Source organism: Plodia interpunctella, chromosome 1 (genome assembly GCF_027563975.2).
Source record: "Plodia interpunctella isolate USDA-ARS_2022_Savannah chromosome 1, ilPloInte3.2, whole genome shotgun sequence".
Taxonomy (NCBI): domain Eukaryota; kingdom Metazoa; phylum Arthropoda; class Insecta; order Lepidoptera; family Pyralidae; genus Plodia; species Plodia interpunctella.
In genome coordinates, this window is record NC_071294.1 from 7,783,239 (window position 1) to 7,802,104 (window position 18,866).

Below are 18,866 nucleotides of genomic sequence, written 5' to 3' on the forward strand. Positions count from 1 at the left end.
TAATGTTCCTATGTGTAATTTTAGTATGCACACTTTCTAGTTTATATGGTTATGCAACATTTATATGCAATCACATCCTTTTTCCATTATAATAACTAGTGATTGTTGATCATGACATATAAAATTATTCATTTCATAATCGTTGTAAATGCCTAATACTCACAGTTATTAAATTACCTACTATTACAACACCGATTTGGATCACTGACATTGCAATCGATTTTAACGAACGCCTCAAACTACGTATGTCCTAATATGAAATGCCTATCCGGTCCAAATTTCATTGCTATTGATGATAAAAACGTTTGCTTTTATTCATTCAGCCGTAGATCTAAGTAGGCAGTAAACGTATAGTAAGATACGGTAATGAATTACATGGTACGTATCAATTTGTGCAGTTTAAAGTGATACTGCGGTCTGTAGTATTTTATTTCCGAGAATTCGTACAGTAGTTTGTTGTGTAATCTACCTACATTTCTAATTCTCTATTTCTGTAAAATATATCGTGTCGTGTCGTTTTTTCTAATTCTCAGACTATAAATAGATAGGTACCTAATATTTTAATTTTATTCGTAGGTATTGCTTATTTTTGTTCTACTGTGCCTAATAAGGACAGGGGCTGTCGAAAAAAAGTCGCTACATGTGCGACAACTAGGCACGCCCGCAAACCTTATCGAGTCTGATGTTCCTGACCACGCAGACCTCACCATGCAACCTACACTATGGCGCTCTTGGAAGCCATTGCAGTTTTTAAATTCGGGTTAACATCCTTATTTTAATAATAGCTGAGCAAACGAACTGGCATGTGACACACCGGCAACGTGAGTGTGGCGACACGCTCGTTGCTGGCCTTGAGTAAATGTTTTAGAGTCCTTTTTGAAAAACTCTGTAGTAGTTCTTATAAAATAAAATATGTGTGTACCTAAAATAGTGCTTGCAGTTATATATTTTCTTTCATTTGTAGGTCGATCTATGTTTAACAATAAAAAGTTGGCACCCTCTCTTGGACCATTAGAGAGCAGATTTGAAAGACTCCACGGAGGTCATCGCGATCGGTCAAAGCGCAAATTAAAGAATAAAGTGAAATTTTTATTTAAAGTAAAACAGTACGAAACTTATTCTTGTTTTATTTAACTTGTTTCCATCGCATTATTTTTCAAAGTTCAATATCCTGTTACTTATACTATAGTTACCCACTGTTAACCCACACACTAACGCCACCATCACTTTTATCAATTTCCGAAATTACTTTGATACCAGAGACAACGATAACGATTTTATTAATTCCGTTAGAGTTCAGATTTAGAAGACTTTTCTACTCTATCTATATATTTTATTCATGGATTTAATAAGTAGATAGTTCGTACAACGGAGTACCTACCTACTAATTCGATGGTTTATTCAGTTAGTAGGCATAAGTATTATTTAATATCGAAAACCAAAAGGAATAATAAATACAAAATAGTGTAGTAAATTGAAATTAATACATATATTATAATGGAAAACTAGGTACCTACCTATAACACTTTCCACTAAATAGAATGTCAGGAGTATCTTCCTATATATATTATAAAGTTAGGTTCGAAAAGGTACTTACTACTTAGCTCAACTTTTTGGATTGACCACAAAAACCTCTTTGTTGTATATTTACAGTCATCATAGACGCTATTGACAGACATGGTAAATCAATGACTTATATCCGAGCAGCGCAAACGTACCTATTCGTATAACTAATATTAATATATTATTTTAATAATTCAATAAATACTATTAAAATTTTAAAAAATGTTTTACGCAGACTCACAGCGTACTGTGACTCGTCGGGACAGCTCACTCGTCCTGTCTTCTAGACGCCATACACCCTACTCTGGTTTTGACGATACTTACTATGATGCCATGTCTTCAACACGCGGGCAGTCCGTGATCCGTAGCGACTCTGCAGGATCCCTCTCTGCACGCTGCAAGCCCGGCACCGTGGAGAGAGAAATCGTCACTCTGATGTTCAATTCCATGTTAGGCAGCATCATTGAGTCGTGGGACGTCATTCCTCCTCCTAAAACAGATGATCCAGCGCAGAGTATGGCAATTCCTAAAACAGCTAGTGAACTTACCGTAACTAGCAAAAAGAAAAAAGCTGCCGTAAGTAAGTTGATTTCGACTCGCCTACGACGTTGCCTCATTTAAACTCTTTTTTACTGACTTGCTGACTTGTAAAAGCACGGTCATATTTTTTAATGATTACCTTTTTTTCAGCAACTGTGAAACAATCTAAAACCAGACGAAGCAGATCTAAACTAGATGTATTAGAAGGCCAGGTAAACTTATATCGCTAATGGTTAATAAATACTATAAGTATAGTTCAGATCCTCTGTCGATGGAAAATTCGTTAAAGAGTATTCGATAGTTGATATGCGACTAAGGGCATTAGCAATAGCATTCCCAAGGATGATTGACGTCAGGATGGTTGTATAATCAAAGCCGAAACTCCAAAATTATAAGGTTCATTTTTACGCTGACCCTTCGTCACAGCCCTAAATGCAGAATTCGCGAAGATGAAAGAAAGATTAAAAAACGTATATTGCAATGACCCAAAATATACGCGGACAACTTATAGTTTCTTGTTCCCAGGATCAGCCGCCGGTCAGCTGGTTTGCACCACCTGATGAACGTGCCATCATTCGCTTCCGCAATGGAAACCTATACGAAGGGAATATTTCCATGAAGTGCATGCATGGAGAAGGCAGGTTTCAGTGGACGGATGGGACAGTCTATTTGGTAATCATGACCATGTATTTTCCTTCGCCTTTCCTATTCCATATACTACTATTAAGTACTATATACATACATATAAAGAATACTAACCCTGCCTGGCAACTTGTGAGATAGTTAGCTTTCTGCATAAGGTACTTAAATAAAACAATTAATCGTATCCCAATGGATCGAGATTTCGTCTCGGCAGTGGTCATTTCCAGCTTAGCTTGGAAGATCATACATGATCCATATCCATTCTTCCATACTAACATTATAAATGCGATAGTGTGTCTATCTTGCTGTCTGTGTCTGTCATTCTTTTACGGCTAAAGCATGGGACTAAATTTGATGTTGAACAGCGATGTTGATGAACAGCGGGCAGAGCTATGTGGGCAACAGCTCGTAAGCGACAAATGTTTTAAGTCTAATTTCAGAATTTATAATTTAGGTACTCGGTTAGCGCTATTCAACCAAACCTCTCAGCTTAATGTAATTAGTTTAAACAAATTCACATTTTTTTCTGCTACAGGGTAAATTCAAAGACAACGAAATAAAAGGACAAGGAAAAATATTCTGGAAAGATGACACGTGGTACGAAGGGGAGTTCGTGGACAATTTGCGCCACGGGCACGGTCTGTACGTGGACTCTAGGAAGCAACGCATGTACTGCGGAGGCTGGCATTGCGGCACTAAACACGGGGAAGGTGTCATTTATTATTCGAAGACGTTCAAAAACTCTTACAGCGGGGAATGGATTAATGTACGATAAATTTATCCCTACAACTGGCCTTCCATTTAGTTTATTTATTTATTCATTTTCTTTTCAAGTCGAAATAGCAGGCGAACCAGACCAGTTGCCTTGTCATTGGCCTCATTAAGGTCCTTTATGAAGCAGAAGGAATAGTTTTTGTTACAATAATTAGTTTATTTTATTTTAATTATAAGATCATGACGCGTTAAATTTTAAAATCCTGTAAAAACACTTAATATTTTTTTTGTTACACTATAGAATGTTCGTCACGGTTTTGGCTCACGAGAATATTGTCCCTCAAGCGGTTATAAAGGTGAATGGAATGCTTACGTGAGAGAAGGAAAAGGACTTATGATTTGGCCTAACCATGATGTAAGTATGCAGAACGTAACGTTTATATCATCACGCATGCCGTTCGAAGTGTTATCGTAGAAACTTCTCTAACAACTTCTTCCAACATGATCATAAATTTTCTGACATTGTTTTAATCTAGCTCTATCCCAGGACTCTTGTTTGAATTTGTCAATTTAAACTGTCACATTTTAAATTTCATAATTCATTTTCAGTTTTATAGAGGAGAGTGGAAAAACGGAGTGATGTCTGGCTATGGGATTTATATTTGGGATGCTTATTATAACAACTCAATGTCTCTCCCCTCCGTAAACGCATTCCGTGGCAATTGGGACAAGGGCCAGAGAAATGGCTATGGAGTTTTAAATCTGGGGTTCGGACTAGGATCCCATTACAAAGGAGAGTTTAAAAATAATAAGAAAAATGGGGCGGGGAAGTTTGTTACTAACAATGGATTTATTATTCAACATAAGAATTTGTTTATCGATGATAACATGGGCCCTATGATTTCTGATAAGAGCTACGCGGCGCTTGAAGATCAGAAACAAGTTCCTCTATTAGAACCTTATAAATTTGATATATGTGATGAGACGGTAGGCCTAATATACCACATAGAAGAGGCTTTCAACAATATTGACAGGCAACATGAAATAAGAGCAAACATTTTAAGTGACTATTTGGAAATAAATAAGCCGATGGAAATTGAAACATCACACATGTCATATGTCGCGCGTAAAACACGTCCAAGCGAGACACAAGCCGGAGAAATTAAAAATTTAAAAGATTTAATTGAATTTGAAGAAGAATCTTTAAGAAAAGCACTGAGATGTTACGAAACAGAATTAAAAAGAATATATTATACTTATGCAACCATATGCAACACCGAAGAAATTAATTTTAAGCCAATTCTTATTCGTTTATATTTGTGGCAACTCTATTTCGATTGCAATATACATGAAAAGGGACTGACCTTAGTTGATATTGATATGATGTTTTTCGAAAATCCTGAATGGCTGGCAAGATCACCTCACAATCCATTTGAAAAAATATATTTTTGGCAATTTATACACAGTCTCTTAACTGTAGCAAACAGATTGTATGCACAGAAACAACTACCTGGGCCGAAACCGGATACAATATTAGCGAGTGGATTTAGAAAATTTATGGAAAAAGATGTTTTAGTAGGAGCGGGCCGATGTAGAGGTAGGTAAATCCACATTTTTTTACTTTCGATTTCGTTGCTTAGCCATTGATTGCCAATGCAAGTATTTAACAACCATAGAAAAAAAATTACAAATTCGAATAGGTAGGTAGGTACGTAAGAGATGGAACGAATGTTTAATATAAAACATGTAAAAATCTTATATCTACAGTCGATGCTATAACGTTCACATTACAATGACCTATAATAGGTATTTTTCATCGACGTAACAAAGGTTTTTGTTAGTTTAGGATTCTGTAGGTCCTATTATTTGAGCACTGCCAGCAGCAGTGGCCAAGCAATTTCAGCAAGCATGTATTTTACCCCGTTTTATATAAATTATTTGCGTATTATATACATAGGTAAGTACTTATTTTTCATTAAAAAAAAGGAGGTATACTTTTTAATTTCCAGGGCGTCTTGCTAAGGGCTACGCATCTTTCATACCGTTGAAAGCATTATACAACCTGTACCGTCGCCTGGGGGAGCCGCACACGTTGCGTCAATTCTTGCAAGCCATCAGGTTCCCACCCCACTGTCTTGAATATCCACAACCGGAGCTTCTTGAACCCTTTGAGGATGCTTTAACTCTTGGAAGAAATGCTTACATTTATGGCGATGATATGACCTTTATTACTGGTGTGTTCAATGTTCATGGAGTTATTTATTTTTTGAAGTTAAAAAATAATAATCAGGCACGTGGTTAAAGCAAGCTTGTTATTTCATTTTTGCACCATGCATAATACAGCCGCAGCATGTCGTCGCAGTTTTCGTGAGAAAAGTAAAAAAAAAAACTTTAAAAATAATAATCTAATAGGCGTAATTTTGCTGTTTCAGGTGAGAATGTCTCACTTCAAGAGACTAATTTGAGCTCGGACTATGCAGGTCTGTTACTTTTCAATTTCGCCAATTTGTCAAGTAAGGCTATAGTAATAATTTTTTCCCGAATCTTTCCGGGAGTCGTAACTAAGACAAAGAAAAGGATTAAGAATCTAGAAACAAATATGACATTTTACGAGTTCTTTGAAGCTTTTGTAGCGTGCGCGGAAGAGAGTATCAGGGTCAAAGAAGAAGAGTTGCGATGGAGAGAGAAATTTGCTAGCGAAATAATAAATACTTAGGGTGTGGAAGATTGTTTTGTTGTTTATATTTATAAAAACAATGTTTTAAAATAAATTCTGATTATGTACCTACTTGTTTGTGTAGTGTTTTAATTTTTTATAATATTAGTACCTACATAGTTATACCTACTTTAACTAGTACGTACTTACCTGCTGATTTATTTCTTATCCCTTTTAAACATACCTACTTACTTAATAACAGTTAAAAGCGTATCAAGCTACTTATCTATATCTAATATTATAAATGCGAAAGTTTGTAAGGATGTGTGTGTATGTGCATTTGTTACTCTTTCACGCAAAATCTACTGGACCGATTGTTATGAAATTTGGTGCACGTGTAAAATATAGGTAACCTGGAATAATGCAGGGTAGTTGTTATCCCGAAATTCCCACCGGAGCAACGCCCCAGAGTGCAGCTAAAATTCGATTTTATGAACTATTTATTTACATATGTATAAACAAATCTCAGTTATCCACACAGATTTTAAAACGTAATGTTTTTATATCTGTGGTTATCCGGAACACGGAATAAAGGAATGAATAGGAAACTCCTAGGAGTCCCCGCCTCCGCAATTTTTTGGTATTTATTTCTACCTACTATGAAAAATATAATCAGCAAATAATTAAAAAAAAAAAAACAATTTCAATAATCTATTTGTAACTGTATTTGCTACATGGTTGACGTACATCAATTTGTATTTTCTATTTCAATTTTAATTAATTTCTTGAATATATCACGCTTTAAGTAATAAAATATATTTCTTGTATCTTTCAAAACTGTACCATTAAAAATGCGGACTAAAAATCCTATGGCGAAAAAGCCACAACAAATATTGTTTTCCAAGAACACATACGGTCCAAAAACAAAAGTGGAAAATTGGGACTTTTCAATACATGCAGAACCGAAAGATAATTATGCTTACAGGGATGGTCTCAGTAACCACGTTAGCACGTACTTGCGCTGGGGTAGCGAAGATCAGGGGGTGCGCATGACGGAGACACGACATATGCTAGCACAAGTTTTCACAAAAACTGACCCTGTTTATTCTTTTAAACCCCTAGTCAACTTTACTTCTTACCCATGTACCGAGTAAGTAGTGACGGCAGCCACAAATAATAATAAGAGCTAAACTTGCTCAAGAATTGTACCAATCAGTGAAATCTCATTGAAATCAGTAGCGTGGTTTAGGGGGTTATTATACGTAGATGACTTTAATTTATATAATAGCTAGTGATGAGATTTAGGTACTAGACCTACATTTAATACTTTGTCATCGTATTTTCCCAGTACTCCAAGCCGTAACAAGTTAATGAAGAGCGCCGATTTGGCACAGTTACATCCAGATTTCGGTGTAATGGATTACCTGACATGCCAGCAAGATGACTACAGAAGTCCTTATCCAGCTGTTACTAAGCCGGTGAGTACCTACCTGATTTAGAAACATACAAACCTACAAGTTACATTTTTTTTATCCTTTTATAACGACCGGATACGATTTTTCTTTTCAGCTGACCATGGCATCACCTACTTGGTTATTAAATCGAGTGATTCGGTCAGACTTGACCCACAATCACGGGACCGCACCTCCTCGAGGAGATTACCAATGTCTGGACACCCACACACCTATCGGCCACATCCGACAATTGAGATTATTCCGTTTCCAGTCGTTTAATCCTGCCACATGTCTTCAAGATTTTCCTACATTAGAAAAAAGGCTAGATACTCCAAACAACTAAATTAATTCAAACCTTTATTTACTTAATTAAAGAAAATTGTTGATAGAAATTTCAACACAATTTATCAAACAGAAACAAAGTAATTAAACTTACTTATACGAAACAAAATATAATAACAAATAAAAAACGTATTGAAACTTTTTCATATGGTCTTCAAATTTTCGTTCATTTATATTGTCTTAGATATAATAAAACAAATCAGAAATAAACGCCAATAAAAAACATGCGAGTACTTTTTATTTATTGTATGAAAAAGAAATTAACATTTATGCATATGCTAGGTAATTGTTATATTGGTGATCACCAACATGTGATAACCAAATAAGGCGTGTGGTTTCCGCCCTGAAATAGGACCACTTCATATCCATAAGTAATGTTGATAAAGTTGATAAGCTAAAGAAGCTTTAATCAGAATTTGTCAAAAGAGATCCATGATCGATACCAAGATCAAATTCAAACAGAAATGACTTAAAGCCCCTAGCCTTTAGAGAAAATACAAATTTAACATTGTCCATATGAAAATTACAATATTATTTTAAATACCTTAATAAAAGTAGTATATTTTTACCAACTAATTAAGGCATTGTCAACATATATGAGATTATGTATTGAAAAATCTAAGCACTTTTAAGCTCTAGGCTAGGAACAACCGATTGTCACGTAACATGCACTCTTGTAAGCTTTGAGCTGTCTACACACGGCTCTTGATGTTGGTCGTGTCGTAAGAACAATGAGCAAAACTTGAGATACACGACACGACGCGGTGTGCGTCGTGTGCAATGCCATCATCTATTTCAACAACTACATGGTTAATGTGTCCTCATATTACATGTGTATTAAGATACGACTACACTTATGAGCCAAATACAAAGTGGCTTAGACATGTACAATGCTAAGAGGCCAGTCAACATCTTGAATCAAACTGAAATAGGAATTAAAGATACAAGATGTTTCACTCAACATATAAAAATTCAGGATTTCCAGTAAATCCTGAATTTCATGACACTTCTGGCATCTACAATATTATATGCAGGTGCACAAGATTATCTTAGTTTATCCATATAAGACAAAAATATTATCAATTTAGAAGTAAACTTGTAAAGGTTTCAATGATCAATTTTGAAATACAATATAAAAATTGAAGATATATGTAAATATACTTGATAGTGTGGCCATTCTTGATTTGTGCTACTCTTGGCACAGTAAACAAATGATCCACAATCAGCAAATACTTATTATTAACCACATCAGTCCAATTTTAATTGAAATGTCACTAAAGTATGATTTTTAATGAATTATTTATATTGAACATTGCAAATCTTTTATTATATGTGGTTGTCCAAATCAAATGGAACCTTATGGTGGCTAGCAGGTCTTTATTGCCGTTGTTTTGTATTGGACCTAAAGACGAATAAGACCTAAGTGCTAGCCGCCATACGGTACCTTTTGATTCGGACGAACAGATATGATAAAATGTTGACAAAAATGTTTTTAATGCATACGCCTTCTTTTAAAACCTTTTCCTTTCTTGGATTTCATTTTATGTTTACGAGAACCACCTTTTTCAGATCTGCGTCCTGTTATTTCATCAGCCACCATACCAATTGTTGTCAACTTTTTTCTTCTGTTCTTCTCTGCTTTTGTAACTGGTAAACGAGTCAGATAATTTTCTTCATATTCAGTCTTTTCCTGTTCATATTTTGAAATTGAATGTTTAACATGATTACCTGCGCTAACTTCCAAAGGAGCCTCTGAATATTCTTCTCTAAGTTCTCGCATCACACTTGAATTCAAGAATTGTTTCTTTGATTGTTCCTTACTATTTCCATCCACCTTGGAATTATTTTCATGATAATGAACAGCAGCCAGTTTTGGAGGGACATATATATTAGTGTTAGCCTTGTCTTTCTTGTCTTCATCATCATTTGAATCACTGGAGTCTTCATGTTCAACAATTTTACTCACCAGGTTGTCTGGATTAGCATGATATGATTGTGGATCTTCTTCAGATGTTGCTCCAATTACAGCAGTCTTAACAAGTTTATCAATTTGATACTTTAATTTAGAATCAATGGGTCTTATCTTCTCAAGAACAGTTCTAATTTCTATAAGTCTGTCAATGGATGGGTCAGATACAATTTTTTCACCAGAACATTTTCGCAAGACTATATATGTTAGATTTATTAAATAACTCAACAACATTTGATATTTCATTTCCAAAAAACTAAGACCACTATCAGTAGATAGTTCACCACTTTTAACTCTAATTATCATATTGTCAACAAGCTGTGATACCTGTTGTATGTTGGAATTCATCTCGTGAAGTAAATTCACAGCTTGTGGAAGGTCAGTTTGTTCCATTTCATCTGTAGCCTGAAACAAATTTCATTTGATAGTAATCCTATACATATAAAATAAACATTGGTCGACAATGACTTATCATTATTTAAAATTAATCCAATAAATCATTATAATAGAAGACAGACAATGAATAAACAAACCTGTACCATGTTGAATATTTATTTTTATATAACCTAATCGAAAAAATGTAAAACTTAGGTACTATATTTCAAAACACTCTTTATATAAATAGATATTAGCTAGTAAAAATGAGTTTGATTTAAATTACACTAAACACCAGCTAATGAACTAATAATGAATTTATTTCAATGAACAAGCGACGCACGCACATTCGGCAATATTGCTGAAGGAAGAGTTGCTGAACGCTTTGCTTGCTTTGATTAGACAAGACAAGGAGCAAGCATGAATGAATGAATGACAGATATGGCATAACCAACGGCATAACACGCACGACATGACACATCTATAAGCTAGTGTTGCCGCTCGATACTCGATAGTCAACTATGGATAAAGATAAAACTTTTCGATTGTTTTTTTTTTCGAAATATCAATGATCACTGTCTATCGAAAAGTTATATACATAAAGTTATATACAACCCACCCGAACAGTGTCCTAGTAGGCCTTACCTATGCTTGCTGTCAAAGTCATGTTGATAGTTAATGGAATAGCTGACGGTGACGGTTGTAGAGGTACACTTACAAATTTTTGTTAATTGTTCTGTACAATGGTTCAATTGATTGCTAAATTAATCTGTGAAATTAAAAGTTGATATCTACACAAATATGGTTCAAGTATGTTAACTTTACATCGGTGTGTAATATTTTCATTATATTGTTATTTGTTTTATCTTTCGTGTTTTCTGTTCTAGTTTCTTCTTCAGTGTCTCATCATTTGTAGTATCATTTTATACAGCAATGGATTTTACGTTCCTGGTGTGGCTCCAGTGGAGTTTAAGAAAGGCCAAAGAATTGAGGTTAAAGCAGTGAAAATGACAAGTACACATACACAGCTGCCATATGAATATTACTCACTTCCATTTTGTTTACCTAAAAATGGTACATTTGTTTACAAATCTGAGAACTTGGGTGAAGTACTGCGTGGGGATCGAATTGTAAATACTCCTTATGAAGTTCATATGGCGGAAAACATTAAGTGCCGTCTGTTATGTCATCAAAAGAATACCCCAATCAATTGGAGTGTAGAAGAGTCTGAGAAAGTAGCAAGTCGCATCGAACATGAATACTTTGTCCATCTGTAAGTGAATATTTTATGCTACGCTTTTTTTGCCTTAGTCTGCTGACTTGGCTAAATTTGTTTGACTCAATTTGTTCATATTTGGAATATTATTGTTTTATTAATAGTTAAGTAAATAAATGAGATGGTTTAGCAAAATAAGTTCTGGAATTGTTTCACAATATTTTATATTCTTATTGTAGATTTGTTCTTTTCAGGCTAATTGATAATTTACCGGTGTCAACAAAAATTGTGAATATGGAAACATTGGAGAGAACCATAGAACAAGGTTATCGTTTAGGCATTATGTATGAAGGCAAAGCATACATTAATAATCATCTAAAATTTCTCCTTAAATATCATAAACACGGGATGTATGTTAATTATATTTCGTTTTCTGTAAGACTTTTCTAGACAAAATCTAAAACTTAATATATTTTCAGAGATTCATACCGTGTAGTTGGTTTCGAAGTTGAAGCTCTATCTATTGACAAAAATGAATTGACATTTACTGATGATACTTGTCAGCTTCCAAGTATTCCTAAGAGGCAATTGGTGAATGAAGACACAGGCACTAAACTGTATTTTACATATTCTGTGGAATGGGGCGAGTCTGAGATACAGTGGGCATCTCGTTGGGACATGTATTTAGGGATGAAAGATACACAAATACATTGGTTTTCAATTGTGAACTCAATTGTAGTACTATTCTTCTTATCAGGTAAGTAGTTTTTTAAACCCATGCATATGAATCAATCTTTTTTGTATATTTTAGTTTCTTTCTTATGTTATTTGGATTCTACTTTGATAATAACCTTACAGCAAATCAATGTAAGTACATTAGAAAACACACAAAATTCATTTCAGGGAATGAATAGTCCTGTCTATTGGCTGCAAATGTACACTAAAATGTATACCTAGTTCATTCAACATAAGCTGATAATACTAGTTGCTCATTGGTTACAGGTATATTGACTATGATTATGGTAAGGACATTAAGGCGAGACATAGCTCGGTATAATTCTGATGAAATGATGGACGATATGATAGAAGAAACAGGGTGGAAACTGGTTCATGGAGATGTGTTTCGTCCTCCACCAAAAAGAATGCTTTTCGCTGCTGTTATTGGAAGTGGCATTCAAGTATTTCTCATGGCTCTCATCACTATTTGTAAGTTCTATTTTATGAAAATAAATAGTATAGACTTCTAATTTGCATAGTACCCAATTAAAATGATTTATTGATTCACTCTCAAAGCCAAACCAAACAAATTACACCCCTGGATAATACTGGATCTTTACAAAATGTGTATGTGATTCAGTACCTATTCAGTATACTTGAAAATTAAGTTGAGGTACTCCCATTTATTTATTGCCAAAAGATTACCCCAATCTGCAATGAAATTGATATGTTTAATTTCAGTTAAGAATATAAAGGACACTATCTAAAAATATTTTTAATTTCTTCCAGTTATAGCCATGCTTGGAATGTTATCACCAGCAAGTCGAGGTGCATTAATGACGGCTGCTATATTCCTTTATGTATTCATGGGACTTATTGCTGGCTACTACTCGGCGCGCTTGTACAGCACTATGAAAGGGAAACAGTGGAAACAGGCTGCATTCCTGACAGCTACTCTTTATCCAGCAATTGTCTTTGGAACCTGCTTCTTTTTAAACTTCTTCATAATGGGTAAACATTCCAGTGGTGCAGTTCCTTTTTCCACAATGATGGCATTGTTATGTTTATGGTTCTGCATATCACTTCCATTGGTGTACTTGGGCTATTATTTTGGATGTCGTAAGCAACCATTCCAACATCCCGTTAGAACCAATTTCATTCCAAGAAAAGTTCCTGAGCAAGTGTGGTATATGAATATTTTTGCATGGTAAGAATTGTCTATATCTACTTACTAATATATTACGTAATCAATACTAATTTAACGAAAATATGCATATTTTCATGAACATACAAGTGTATGTAAGCATTCTTAGCAGGAAGTAACATTCCCTCCAACCCTCATATTGTTATAGTATAGTTTGTCTCACATTCTGAAATTTCTAAGTGAAGCCATGGTAATTTAGCATATAAAGGTGCTCACCAAAAGAATGAAACATCAAGTGATCGAATTCTTTTTTGCAGTATTTTAATGGCTGGAATCCTACCGTTCGGAGCTGTATTCATAGAACTATTCTTTATCTTCAATGCACTATGGGAAAACCAATTTTACTATTTGTTTGGATTCCTGTTCCTGGTATTCTGCATACTAGTAATTTCTGTATCACAAATATCAATTGTAATGGTCTACTTCCAGTTGTGTGGTGAGGTAGGTCCTATTGATTTATACATTTGGATTGGATCTAACTCTGGCACTTACCTATAAGGCTTGAGTTAGATAGTAATTAATACATACATGTTAAACTATTGTTTTTTTTTTTCATTGTAAAATCAAAATCTATTTTTATTTTCTTAACTATATACATACCTATATCTTTATTTCAGGATTATCATTGGTGGTGGAAGAGTTTTATCGTGTCTGGGGGCTCTGCTGTGTATATTTTAATTTATTCAGTCTTTTATTTCTTCACCAAATTGGAAATAACAGAGTTCATACCAACTTTGCTGTACATCGGTTACACAGGTAAATGTTCATTTTATGGATAAATCAATCACTATCAGTTAAACAACCAGTTTGTTTCAATGTGCTACAATCAGGAACTACTTAGAATTCTGGAGAAAATTATGTGACGACCACACTTGGTCAGACATTAATTTCATGCTTATATCGGAATGTCTAGGTATGTCTAGCCAATTTATTATTGGAAAAAGTAGAGTAATTTGAGTGTGAGCTTTTTCATAAATTATACTTTTTGTTTTTCGCTTCTTTTCGAAATCGGAAAGAAATGGAAAGGGAAGGGCCAGTTATTTAATATTAGCTGTGGACACCCTATCTGTGGTTGGTGCAAGTATGTCTTTAAATGTCCAGTCATTACTTTTTTTCTTATCTATGTTGTCAGTCAAAATTCATCTCATTTGAATTATCATCAGATATCTTATTAAACATTGCATAATAGGTAAATTCTCATTAATTAATAACAAAATTTTAATTACCATTTCAGGACTCATGGTTTTGACGTTTTGGCTTTTGACCGGCACAATTGGATTCTTTGCAGCCTACACTTTTATACGAAAAATCTATGGAGCTGTGAAAATTGACTAAGTCGTAATTAAGGAAATTTAACTAAATTATGTAGTTTATTTGGATCTGAGTGATTTAATTTACTGCTGAGATTTTGTTATGTGTATATAGTATCATAATGTTGCATTTTTAGTCATTTAAGGGATTAGTTTGCATGAAAGTTTTGACTATCGGCCAAAAACTTAAAAATATCACTCGTTAAGTCACGTGTTTTCATTATGATTCGCCGAGTCGACACGCTAAGAAGAAGGATATTTATATAATATTATCTTATAAAATATAATATTTACTCAACAAAATGTGAGTAAATATTATATTTTAGGTACTTGGTCGTAATTAAAACATTATATTTCCCATCTTAAGGCGTACCCTACACGCTAGCGCCGACATCGCAGTTTAGCCATGTGTTCATTCCCTTTGTCAACCGAATGAGGTCGCCACCATCAATATTAGTGGCCAGTGAATGAAGCCAAACAAAAGGTTAGAGCGCATATTACAAGTTAGCAATAAGACAGCAGGCTTTACAGTAGAAACGTTAAAATTTGCAAGGAATTAAAATTCAAACCCCAGGTTTAGACCCAGAAAGAAGAATTATTTTTCTTGTTTAATTATTTTCATCAGAACTTAGTCGGAAACAAAATCATCATTCGATCTTTTTCTATTATGCAGTCAACGTCTTCTTGCTTAGAAGACGTTGACTTTATTGTATGAAGAGAAAGGAATATATTGACTTATGTTTTATGTGTACACTTAATACAATCAACAGCATGTCAAGTTACCCTGTATGCATATATATTATTCTGCAGTAAGAACGGTGAATTTTCAATTCATCATAGGTTGATGAGCTGTTGACTGTACCTAACACATGATACTATTTAATTTAAATGTTTTGTGATTCAATTCAGTTATATGAAGTATAATCTATGATAAAATGAATATCAATAAAGCTATGAACAACCTATGAAAGCTTTTATTAGGTGATTGATACATAGCGTAGGTGATACTGAAAAGTACCTAAAAAAGCACAGCACTCTTAACATTTCCAGGATTTTATAAGCAAATAGTCCACACCGCAATGAGCGCGAAATTTGAATACAAATTTTGGACCCCTTCGCATTTTGCCACTGCATCAACTTATAATCAACCTATAAACGCTAAAGTGAGTTTGTGTGTATGACAAAAGCTATGTAATATATTAGGTATATACCTACCACAGTAAGAACATCACATCAATGTAATGTTCATATATCTGTGGTACCTACCTAAACAGCTTCGGAAGCTTGCATGAAGATGACCGCGATAAATTTTTGCGATAATAAAAGAGTACCTACAGATCGCCCTCGTTGTTGTTGTCAGAGTATGTAGCGCCGCGTATAATAAGTGTAAAGCCGTAGACAAAAATACCTATTAGAAATTACACCAGAATTACTACTAATAATAAGACCTAATTAATTTATGTGCACAAAATACAATCGAGATAGAAGACAATATTCTATCACGTAATTACTATCACTTATCTTTGCCTTCGTGGAAATCTCATTATTTTTTAAAACTAATGTCAAAAATGACAAAAGGACAAAAATAAATCTTACCTACATGAAATTGACAGTTTAGGTACTAAAGATGTCATCATGTCAGTAGATTGGGTGATAAAATAAATATTCCATTATTTTTACATCGTTAGTACATATTTTCTACTTATTTTAAATTTTTAATTGTATTTATAAAATGGAAACCAAAGTAGCTATTGTAACAGGGAGTAACAAAGGTATTGGCTTTGAGATTGTCAAGGGCTTGTGTCAGAAGTTCAATGGTGCTGTGTACCTCACATCTAGAAACGAGGAAAGGGGACGAAAAGCTGTAAAGAAACTCGAAGAGTTGGACCTAAGACCTTTATTCCACATCCTAGATGTTACGAATGAAGAAAGTATTCAGGAGTTCGCTACCTACATTTCAACCCATCATTCAGGAATTGATGTATTTGTGAATAACGCCGGTATATTGGATTTTGATAAGGCTGTTTCATCGTACGAAGATGCAAAAAAACTAATAGACACGAATTTCATGAGTCTGTTGACTGTATCGAAAATATTATATCCTTTGTTGAAGAATGACGCAAGAGTTATCAACATTAGCAGTGACTGGGGATTGTTGTCTAACATAAGGAAGCAGACCTGGCTCGATACACTAGTCAAAGATGACCTATCTGTAGAAGAAATATTACAGTTTGTGAATGACTTTCTTCAAGCAGTTAAGAATGGCAAGAGCTCAATGGTATCATTTGCAGGACATTTTGGAGATTATAAAGTTTCTAAAGTAGCTATGTCAGCACTTACATTTGTGCAACAGCGGCAGTTTAATGAACAGGGAAAAGATATATCTATTAATTGTGTGCACCCAGGTTTTGTTAAAACTGACATGACAAAAGGAATGGGGGACTTTTCACCAGAGCGTGGAGCTCGAGCCCCGCTATACCTAGCACTGGAGGCACCACAAACATTAAAAGGTACTTTTATTTGGCATGACTGTCATCAAGTGAATTGGGACGATTAATACTTACTTGATTATTTTATTTGTCTGTAAACTCTGTTAATCCTGTGATAACAGTGTCAGCCACACTTTAAACTGTAATATATTATCTTTTTTGTTCATCTTAGTTTTTTTTAAATCACATTATAACCCATTGCCTATGATCACTAGCCTAGTACCAAATAACAATTGTTTGCATTGAATATGATTCTTTGCAGTTGAGGGATTAACCTTTCCAAATCCGCAATCTTTGATAGATGTATAAAACTGTCCAAGATATTTTTTTGTTGTTTTATCTACATTAAGAAATACATTTGAAATCACATCATTATGTTTATAGTTGCCGTATTTTGCAATTGATTAGTTTTGTATTTATATTGCCTTTAGTTATTTTTCAGAATTTAAATATAAACATTTATTCCTAATACCATTAATTTTTTTATGCCATAATTAAGATATTTACTTATTTTCAATTTCACGGAGGTCAGATGACTTGTCCAAAGTTGTAGGGGAACACTGGATGCAGGCCACTATCAACAAGTCATCTTGGAAATCCTTGGGAGAGGGCTATGACCAGTAGTGGACTTTCTCTGGCTGAAAAAGTGAACATATTAATTTAGGTACATAGACATATAAAATTAATGCTAGATGCTTTTTTGTTAAAATTTCACACCTAAAACATATGCAATCTAATTTCTCATGAACTATATATTTCGAGTTACCTATGAAATAGATTTCCCAACAAACTGAATAAGTATTGTATAGAACTTAATAGATACAATTTTCTAAATAAAAGCTGAAAATTGGTAAACATACATTGTAGGCAGTAAATTAAAAATAAAATTTTGGAAAGTACAGGTACAGGATAATCCACTAAATCTTTCCTTTTTACTTTAAACTTGCACCACGATTGCGTAGAAGGTATTTTTGGTCGTAAATCTGCAACAATATTGAAAATTGGCGCTTTTTACCTCCATTGGCAATGTTTGTGTGCCTTAGTTGTACCAGTAGCGCCATCTGCGCTCAGCTTTGCGTAATATGCCCTATTAGTAGGTACTCCGTATTTACTAAATCCATGGCCCTATCACAACAACAAAATAGCTGTTAAAAAACAATGAGGGTTGCCATCACTTGTGTTTTTTTTTGTTTTAAAATCAATATAATTTTTTTCATCAATAGATTTTTTTTCCAACTGGATTCATACTTTCATGTTCAAACAAGCAAGTAGGTAGGTTCCTACCTCGGCTTGTAATTAATTGTATTAGTAGTGTAGGTATGTACTTATTTTGTCTCTGTCTCCCTCATCATAATGTGCTCTCTTTTGCATTCGCGGATGTGTCGCCTGGTGCTCGAAATTTTAAATATTCGGCTCTGATTTTATGACCAGCCGTTTGCCTGACGATCCTGACATCATGCCTATTTGGGAATGCTGTTGTTGTTGACTCTTTCCCCTTTACTTATGAATAAGGTTTATTTTATGTATGTAGGTAAAGAAAAATAAAGATTTAAACCCCCCCTCCAAAACTAAAACCTGACTACACCCATGCCTGAAGACATCAGTTCGGGGTCGAATTTTAATTAAGAAAATTATATAAAAATAATAATGGTAATAAGTTGATATGGATCAACAT

At 34.2% G+C, this 18,866-nt stretch overlaps 5 protein-coding genes and 1 long non-coding RNA gene across 7 annotated transcripts; 4 read left to right on the top strand and 2 right to left on the bottom strand.

The window, feature by feature from the left end:
- The first annotated feature begins 1,562 nt into the window (after positions 1–1,562).
- LOC128673054 (radial spoke head 10 homolog B-like) lies at positions 1,563–6,331 on the top strand. 2 transcript variants are annotated; one of them, XM_053750661.2, is made up of 9 exons: positions 1,580–1,714; positions 1,799–2,143; positions 2,254–2,315; positions 2,629–2,775; positions 3,281–3,511; positions 3,761–3,874; positions 4,069–5,056; positions 5,469–5,693; positions 5,892–6,328. In XM_053750661.2, exons 2-9 carry the CDS (start codon positions 1,897–1,899, stop codon positions 6,173–6,175), a joined length of 2,298 nt encoding a protein of 765 aa, XP_053606636.1. In that variant the 5' UTR covers positions 1,580–1,714; positions 1,799–1,896; the 3' UTR covers positions 6,176–6,328. The 2 variants fall into 2 exon arrangements, with proteins under 2 accessions (XP_053606630.1, XP_053606636.1); XM_053750655.2 differs by having other exon boundaries at positions 1,563–2,143; positions 5,892–6,331.
- A 487-nt stretch (positions 6,332–6,818) lies between these two features.
- LOC128679297 (uncharacterized) lies at positions 6,819–8,094 on the top strand. Its single transcript, XM_053761469.2, has 3 exons — positions 6,819–7,265; positions 7,464–7,593; positions 7,685–8,094. The coding sequence occupies exons 1-3, from the start codon at positions 6,967–6,969 to the stop codon at positions 7,910–7,912; spliced, it is 657 nt and encodes a 218-aa protein (XP_053617444.1). The 5' UTR covers positions 6,819–6,966; the 3' UTR covers positions 7,913–8,094.
- Positions 7,914–10,679, bottom strand: LOC128679145 (uncharacterized protein). Its single transcript, XM_053761226.2, has 2 exons — positions 10,414–10,679; positions 7,914–10,285 (listed from the first exon to the last, which is right to left on the bottom strand). The coding sequence occupies exons 1-2, from the start codon at positions 10,420–10,422 to the stop codon at positions 9,404–9,406; spliced, it is 891 nt and encodes a 296-aa protein (XP_053617201.1). The 5' UTR covers positions 10,423–10,679; the 3' UTR covers positions 7,914–9,403.
- A 228-nt stretch (positions 10,680–10,907) lies between these two features.
- TM9SF4 (Transmembrane 9 superfamily protein member 4) lies at positions 10,908–15,665 on the top strand. Its single transcript, XM_053760972.1, has 9 exons — positions 10,908–11,065; positions 11,143–11,528; positions 11,726–11,881; positions 11,951–12,228; positions 12,474–12,677; positions 12,978–13,395; positions 13,650–13,833; positions 14,010–14,148; positions 14,627–15,665. Exons 1-9 carry the CDS (start codon positions 11,057–11,059, stop codon positions 14,725–14,727), a joined length of 1,875 nt encoding a protein of 624 aa, XP_053616947.1. The 5' UTR covers positions 10,908–11,056; the 3' UTR covers positions 14,728–15,665.
- On the bottom strand, positions 12,471–13,707 carry LOC135309924 (uncharacterized). Its single transcript, XR_010370187.1, has 2 exons — positions 13,609–13,707; positions 12,471–12,899 (listed from the first exon to the last, which is right to left on the bottom strand). It is a non-coding gene; the product is annotated as an uncharacterized LOC135309924 (long non-coding RNA).
- Positions 15,666–16,295: 630 nt separating the features above from the next.
- LOC128679222 (carbonyl reductase [NADPH] 1-like) lies at positions 16,296–17,357 on the top strand. The gene has a single exon (XM_053761348.2). The coding sequence runs from the start codon at positions 16,435–16,437 to the stop codon at positions 17,257–17,259; it is 825 nt and encodes a 274-aa protein (XP_053617323.1). The 5' UTR covers positions 16,296–16,434; the 3' UTR covers positions 17,260–17,357.
- Positions 17,358–18,866: the final 1,509 nt, after the last annotated feature.